We start from the raw sequence: 8,111 nt of genomic DNA on the forward strand, positions 1-8,111 counted from the left end.
CACACCTGGCTAATTTTTTGATTTATTGTAGAGATGAGGTCCTGCCAAGTTGCCCAGGTGGGTCTCGAAACTGCGGGCTCAGGCAATCCACTCACCTCAGCCTCCCAAGGTGCGGGATTACAGGCTGAGCCATCAAGCCCGGCTTAATTTTTTAATTTATTGTAGAGACCAGGTCTAACTCTGTTGCCCAGGCTGTTCTCAAATTCCTAGGCTCAGGCAATCCTCTCACCTCAGCCTCCCAGAGTGCTGGGATCATAGGTGTGAGTCACCTCACCCGCCACACTTCAGACTTACGACCCACAGAGCAGCAGGATGGAGGCCCCTACGCCCTCCCCCACATCCCCCCGGGACTCACACCATGTCTGGTCCTTAGGTCTCAGGGCTAAAGGGAGAAGGAAGCACAGGCCCTTGGCCAGGGCACCTCACTGGGCCCAACTGCACCCAGAAGGGAAGACAGGCCATGCGTTCGTGGGTGGGTGAGACGGGAGGCAGGACAGATGGTAGGGACTGAGGCAGACGAGGCTATCCCTAAGGAGCGACCTCAGAGTCTCCCAGGAAGCTCCCTCCAGGGCCCTGGCGACCTGGACCCTCATCTGAACCCCCGGCTATGACCCTTGGCCTCAGACCCAGAGCCCTGGACACCTGGCCTCGGGTCCACAGCCCTGGACCCCCAGCCTGGGACCACTGGCCTTGGACTCCTGGCCCCCACCTGTGGCGCAGACGCAGGCAGGTCCGCCCGGGCTCAACTGCAGAACAGACCCACATCTCTTCCGCCCCAAGGTAATCAATGTGGCTTGGGGTGGACAGCTCCACACGGAAAGGCATCAGGGATGGGGACACCAATGTGTCACTGCTGGCCAGGGATGTGGGTGGGCTCACCATGGCCACGGCAGGTGCCCTCCACCAGGAGCAGCTCCAGACCCGCCTCCCAGGCCCATGGATCCCAGGTCCCTGAAAGAATGGCCTCAGGCGCATGGGGAGCCGCTCTGGACAGAGGACGCAGGGAACAGGATACAGGAGCGAAGCCACAGCGGGGCTGGCACTCTAGGCTTGCACGTGGACACGTGCACGGCCGGCACGCACACAGGCACAGCGCCACAAGCACACAGATGCACACGGGCCACACACACAGGCATGCAAGGCCCCAGGTCCAGCAGGCACCTGGGCAGCGTGTGGACTTACAGGTTTCCCCATTCTCTACGTGGGAGAGAAAAACAAGAACACATTACTTCAGGCGTGAACACGGTGCTCGCTCCGCATGAGCACGCCCGCGAGCGCACCTGCCTCTCCCTCTCCCCCGCCCCTCCTGAGAACCAGAGACACGGCTCTGCCGGCCCTAGACCCGAGACGGGCCAACCCAGGTGCTCAGCGCAAGGCCTGGGGGAGGCCAAGTGGGGCAGTCCAGGTCCCTGAACCACTGCGGGGTCGAAGCCAGGAGTTCTGTCCGGGGACACCCTGACTTCCCAAGCAGGAGCCAGCTCCACCCCCATCGCTGCCATGGGAACCCACCACATGGCAGGACGGCCACCCAGCCTTCACTGACCCCACTGTCAGCCAGGCACTGAACGGAGAACACGGCCCTGGCAGGTCTGATATCTGCAGGTTGCCCTGAAGCTCTCTGGCACGAAGGAAGAGCCTGGCCTCACTGTGGGTCCAGTAGCCTGGCTCTGTCCCCAGGCTACACATGAGTGCACATGGACACATAGATACTCACGGCTTCAGGCTGAAGAGGTCCTTGAATCCCGCTGTGCCCACGTCCCTGTTCTTGTGCTTTTCTGCGATCAGCTTCTCCCGTGTCCATGTCATCTGCACCTTGTCTGGTGTGGGCAGGGCCTGGGTCCGGGCAGCCACCGCGGTGTGGGATGCGGTGTTCCTGTCGTGGATGAGCTGGGCCTGGCAGGGAGCAGCCGTGGACTCAGGATGGCCAGCAGGTCTCCAAACCCCCAAGTGAGAAGGCCGACCGTGAAAGCTGGGAGTGAGGCCACCAGCCCCAGAACCAGAACCAGGAGGGCCATGCACTGGGTGACCGGGACCTGGCTGGACCCACAGAGGCTGCCTCCTCCTCCTCCTGGGTGTCCAGACGAAACCCCTCTTCCTCTCCCATCTTCTCCCACTTCTGAAAGCCACCAAGGAGAAGGACCCACGACCCCCTGCTGATGTGTGGATATGCATACCAGGAGGATCCTTCACCTGATGGCCACATGTGCTGCCCGTGATCCCTCACTCACCTACCCGACCAGCATAGGCACCCCAGGGTGTTCCCCATGGCACTGTCCCCATCTCAGGGAGGCTTGGGACATGATAGGACAGCGCCAGCATCCTGTCCTGTTCCCCAGGGAAGCAGGCTGGGCTGACCAGGCCCACTGCACAGCAGCTTCGCTCCTGGTTAGAATTCTGATCTGGCGCCTGCACACACAACTGTGTCTGACAGTCACGCTGACAGGCGAGGCCCTGCCCCCTACACGGTCCCTGGCCTCGACATCCCTGATGCTCCCAGGACGATGAAAAGTCTCCAGGGCATCATCACGTCCTGCAGTCAAGGGCCGAGGGAGTGGAGACGATGCTGTCAGCTGCTCAAACCATGCAGTCCGTGGTGTGGCGGCCAGACCCTCGACATGGGCCTCCTCCACCCCAGACCCCCTCCACAGTCCGCCTATGGCTGCTGTCCTGGGCCAGCCTGAAGGGTAGCACTGGACGGGAACCCCAAGACGTGGCATCAACTTGGAAATGATTATGTGCGTGCTCACATCACCACGGCCTGCGCCCAGTACACCCATCTCCAGGGATTGTCAGTTCACCATGGCGGGAAGTCGCCCCCAGCTGATGCTGATGCAGAACAGACTGTGCCAGAGCAGACACAGCAGCGCCACGGCCCTGCAGCCAGTGCCTGACTGCAAGATGGCCTCGGTGGAGCGGCATGCAACAGTGTCTCTGGTCACCGAGTGTCTCGCTGTGCCCATTGGAGAGCTGTGACCACCTCTCGGGTCCAGCTCCCGGCAAGTCTGTGAGGGGCACCACACGTGCATGCATGGCATTGCCGGGGCAGACCCGTGTCACACTCTGGCTCTCCTCCCACAAAAGCACAAAGCCTCGGCAATTGCAACTAACTACTTCCTCATTACTGGATTTCCGGGAGTTTTGAGAAAACAGTTTATTTTAAACCAGAGCTGCCTAGGTGTCTAGGTGAATACTAAAGGCGGGCAGAAAGGAGGGTCTGTGGGCAGAGCTCCATCGACAGGAGCAAGGGCTTGACCCACACCTGGTGTCAGGCCCTTGGGGACTCATCGGAGAGTACGGTTATTGGGGTGGTAGGAAGGGGGACTGAGACCCCATCGCAGACACGGCTCTGTCGGATGGGGCTGAGCACACAGACCCCACAGTGAGTGCCACCTGGCCCCACAGCTCTCATGGGGCAGCAGGGCCTGGGCGTCCAGGCCGACGGGAGCCCTGTGCAATCCTTCCTCCTGCCCAGCCCTGTGGTGAGGTTCTGCATCTGGGCACTGGCCACAGGAGAACTCCCGAGCCAGGCCTGCATCACACACCAGGGGCCATGCCCAGCCCGTCACACAGGCCAAGATGCCGTGAGGTCACCTTCAGGCCAAGGGCATCGCCGGCACCGCAGGTCCTCGGAATCACATGCATGGGGACACACGTCCCCACGCAAGGCTCAAGGCTCTCTCTTGCTGTCTCAGAGAAGCCACCAGTGCAGAATCCAATGGCGCCTCCTGACTCGTGAAGACCTTCCGGCAGAGGCCAGGAACCTCGACAGCCCCAAGGACAGTATGTGCGACCTGCAGTATGTGAGGCTGAGAAGGTCCAACCCACAGTGCACGTGCCTACGGGTGTGCCTGGCCACACACACTCACAAGTGCCAGCGTGGAGGGGCCCAACCTCAGCTTCCTCAGGGGAGTACACGAAGTCCACGCCAGCCACAGCAAACCCATGGCTGGCCCAATGTTCCCACAGTCCTGAACATGGAAGCCAGGGCCCGAGGGCTGCCTGCATATACAGGCTCAGCCCACCCACCTGTAGTCAGGGCTCTCGCTCCTCCAGGACACAGTGCACAGCATGAGGGGTACCCACTCAGCATGGGCAGCCAAGCTCCAGCCCAGACAGCAGCCTCTGCCACAGGTGCACCCCCTCCCTTTCAGACCGGTCCTCCCTGACTCAGCTCACAGTGTCTCCTCGGTCAGGGCTTAGTAATTCCTCAGCCAGCTCCCCTTAACCCTCAGCGGGGATTCTTTCTCCTAGGCAGCCCTAAACAGAATCTGTAGGGAAATTGGTGTGTCTGGGGGCCCTAATGGCCCAGAAAGAAACAGGGCCCTGGGTTTTCCTGACATTCCTGGGGTCCGGCTGCCCCAGGTTCCCATGGAAGAGGATCTTTGTCCACAGATGCTGGGTCGGGGGGGTCTCCTGCATCTGGGCCCACCAGACTCACTCATGGTCAGGAGTGGTTAGGGCCACGATTCCACATGCCTACCTTTGTGGCATGTCACTGCTTAGTGACTCTGGCCACTGGCCCATGTGGCCACATGTCAACCCATGCACTGCTATTTCTTGTGGACAGCAAGCCCTAGGGTACGGGCATCCTGTGTCCCCACCCTCCACTATCACCATTCTCACAGAAAATTATCCCCCTGACCCATAAACGCAGACCTACATGTGCGACTCCACACAGGACCCACAAAGGCCCACTAAGCTGTGACCCCACCTAGGCAGGAGTCCACTGCCCAGCCATGCCTTCCTTGGGTGCGAAGTGGCAGCAACACCATCCCCAAGGCCACACCACGGCCCAGGGGCACAGGCCGGCATCACAGAGCTGGACACGTCCGAGCCTCTGCCCTGCACCACGGGCACAGTCGTCCAAGGGACCAAAGCCACCGCAGTGGGACTGCCCGTTGCTCCTGCCACGCAGCCTCCGAGACACTCCACGTGTGCCTGCGTGTCAGTGGGAGGCAGAGGTGCCTCCCCTCCCCGGCTCCCTCCCTCTCCCTCAGGAGCACAACGACCTCTGTCCCTCCCCTCATCCTTGGACGTCCCTCCGCTCATCCTTGGACGTGACAGAATCTGTGCACTGCGGGGCTGGCGTCTCAGGGAGCCCTGGGGTGGGGGCTCAGGGACCTTGGGCTGTGACACAAAGCGGCAAGTATACAACGCTACAACCCTCCCTCCCTCCAGAAAAAGTCATGGCCCCGGCGCAGTACCCAGGTACAGCCTCTGGAGGTCCCTGAGCAGGATGAACTGTGGGCTGTCTCCTGCCTGAGTCGTGGAGTTTTTAGATAGAGGCCCTGACTCTTCTGCACGGTGAATGACATCAGCAGGACTGGAAACTGCACCTGTTGCCTGCACCCATGCGCTCCCTGACCCCCACAATGGGTTCTGCTCTGACGGAACCCTGTGCACGGCTGACGCTCTTCTACACACGTGCCAAGCTGCCACCTGCTTACAGGCTGAGATGTGGGACTCCAACAGCCCCTCCCCCAGCCATACTCCTTGGGGAGGTGGTGACGCCCAGCCTCACCCTGGGCCCAGCCCCCGGTCTCGGCCCACACACCTCTCTCTCACGCTCACTCTTGGACAGCTGCATCTGCCTCAGCATCTGTGATCTCTGCTCCATCATCAGTGTCTTCTCGTAGGTGAATGCAGAAATGTCATTTTCCACCTAGAAAATTCCAGGGCAAGACACAGGCATGAAAGGCACACATCAGTAAATGTCACTGCTGCACCTGGAATCTGAGCAGAGCCTGAACCGCGTGAGAGGCTCGTGTGTCCTCGGCCCCGGACCTCCCTCTGGTTTGGAGCCCTCAGCCCAAGTGACCCTGGGCAGGTATGTGAGCGTGTGAGTGGGAGTGTGGGTGTTGTGAGCATGAGTGTGAATGTGTAGGTGAGTGTGAATGAGTGTGAACAAGTGTGAACGAGCTGAAGTGTAGATGAGTGAGCATAGCTGTGAGCATGTGTTGTGAACATGAGTGTAAGGTGTGTGAGCTAAGGGTGGGTGTTGAGTGTGAGTGTGAGCACAAGTGTGGCTGTGAGTGAGCATAAGCGTGAACACATGTTGAGTGCTACTGCATGCATGCTTCCTTCCTAGGCCCGGGCCTCTTGGCAGGCCTTGCTTTCTGGTGGGGCCTATTCACGCAGTCTGTGCCATGCCACATGTTTCAAAGTTATTTTGTAGACTGGAAATAACAATATTCGTACAACTGGCTTTTTTTTTCCCTGAGTTGGAGTCTCACTCTGTCGCCCAGGCTGGAGTGCGGTGACACCCTCATGGCCACCGCAGTCTCAATCTGCTGGACTCAGGCGATCCTTCCGCCTCAGCCTTCTAAGTAGCTGAAGTTATGCACTACTACACCTGGCTACTTTTTTGATTTATTGTAGAGATGAGGTCTCGCCAAGTTGCCCAGGCTGGTCTCAAACCTGTCGGCTCAAGCAGTCCTCTCGCCTCAGCCTCCCAAAGTGCTGGGTGGCCTCCCACCACACGTGGCCTTAATCCCAGCACTTTGGAAGGCTGAGGCAGGATTGCTTGAGGCCAGTTTGCAACCAGCCTGGGCAACACAGTGAGACTCTATCTCTACAAAAAAATAAAAAATTATCTGGGCATGGTGGTGAACATTCATGCTACTCAAGAGGCTGAGGTGGGAGAATCCCTTGAGCCCAGGAGACGGAGGCTGCAGTGAATTATGATTGTATCACTGCACTCCAACCTGGGAAACAGAGCGAGACCCTTTCTCTTTAAAAACAGAAATCTTTTAAAAGTAACAAAGACCAGCCGGGTTCAGTGACTCAGCCTGTAATCCCACACCTTTGGGAGGCTGAGGTGAGTGGATTGCCTGAGCCCGCGGGTTTGAGACCCACCTGGGCAGGCGAGACCTCATCTCTACAATAAACCAAAAAATTAGCCGGGCGTGGTAGCGTGCGCCTGTAATTCTGGCTACTCGGAAGGCTGAGGCGGAAGGATCACCGGAGCCCAGCAGGTCGAGGCTGCGGTGGCTGGGAGCGGCCACTGCACTCCAGTCTGGGCGACAGAGGGAGACTCCAACTCAAAAAAAATAAAAATAAAAATAACAAAGACCCCCAAAGGGTGAGTGAATAGTGAAGACCCCATAAGCAAAAACTACAAGGAGTAACCATCACTGGTCCAAGGGGCCAAAGTTTAGGGTACCCAGGAAGAGACCAGACACCAACCCCAGGGCACAAAACGGCAAAAGACCTGGCAAGGCACAAGGGTGCACTTCTCACTGTCAAAAGCCCCAGAGCCAGACAGCTTGCAGCTCCGCCAGGCCCACAGGGATGGTCATGAGGACACACGAGTGTCTCAAGCTACGGAGACACCCAGACTCAACCGTGAGTCAGAAACAGAATGAGACACCCTTCCAAACTGCACGGTAAGTGCCCCCACATCCCCAGGAACCCCCCACCCCAAAGGTCCCACCAACATTCCTGAGGACCCCCACCCTGTGTACCCCTTCATCTCTAAGAGCCTCCATTTCCAAGTGCCCCTCGCCCCAAATCTCTGAAGACCCCATCCCTAGGTACTCCATTATCCCTGAGGTCCCCCTCCCCAGTGACCCTCACCCTCAGGTATCCCGTCAACCCCGAGCACCCCCATCCCTGAGTGCCCCCATCCCTGAATGCAGGGGTATGGGCACCTGTCCAGGGACCGTCTGATTGCCCCCCTTCACCATGTCTTCCCAGAAACCCCACCTGCAGAAGCCTGTGTCACCCACAGGCCTGCACAGTCCCATGAGGCGGGTGTGAGGACGCTGAGAAATGTCCTCACCACCCCACCAGGAGGGACGCCATCAGGGCGGGCTCAGGAGCATCCACACGGAGGGAAGCCACAAGCAGACCCACGAAGGCCCAGGCGGGGGAGCAGTGGGCGCGCCCGACCCCTCCCTCACGCACAGGCAGCCAACCGGATAACAACCACGTGAGCTCGGCCAGAAGCCAGAGGCCACGGAGACCACGCCTCCCGCCCGCTCGGCCGCCTCCAGCCGCCACGCACCATCTCCACCACCTCCACCTCGGCGCTGAGACGCAGGTGGTACAGGAACACCTGCAAGTCCTTCTTCATCTGGATGCTGTTGTCGTCCTCCTGCGCCACAGTGAAG

General features: G+C 59.5%; 1 protein-coding gene across 1 annotated transcript in view; it reads right to left on the reverse strand.

Annotated features, from left to right (window-relative positions):
* The window catches only part of SLC12A7 (solute carrier family 12 member 7), a 41,236-nt gene that overhangs the window by 3,672 nt on the left and 29,453 nt on the right, over nt 1-8,111 (reverse strand). Inside the window, exons 22-25 of the mRNA XM_021712884.1 lie at nt 8,006-8,110; nt 5,555-5,662; nt 1,715-1,893; nt 1,183-1,197 (exon numbers count right to left, since the gene is read on the reverse strand). Of these exons, the coding sequence (XP_021568559.1) occupies nt 1,183-1,197; nt 1,715-1,893; nt 5,555-5,662; nt 8,006-8,110 (407 nt within the window). The remainder of the gene's footprint in view (nt 1-1,182; nt 1,198-1,714; nt 1,894-5,554; nt 5,663-8,005; nt 8,111) is intronic.

This window comes from Carlito syrichta, unplaced genomic scaffold (genome assembly GCF_000164805.1).
Source record: "Carlito syrichta isolate Samal-C Ts95f unplaced genomic scaffold, Tarsius_syrichta-2.0.1 Scaffold303679, whole genome shotgun sequence".
NCBI classification, from domain to species: Eukaryota; Metazoa; Chordata; class Mammalia; order Primates; family Tarsiidae; genus Carlito; species Carlito syrichta.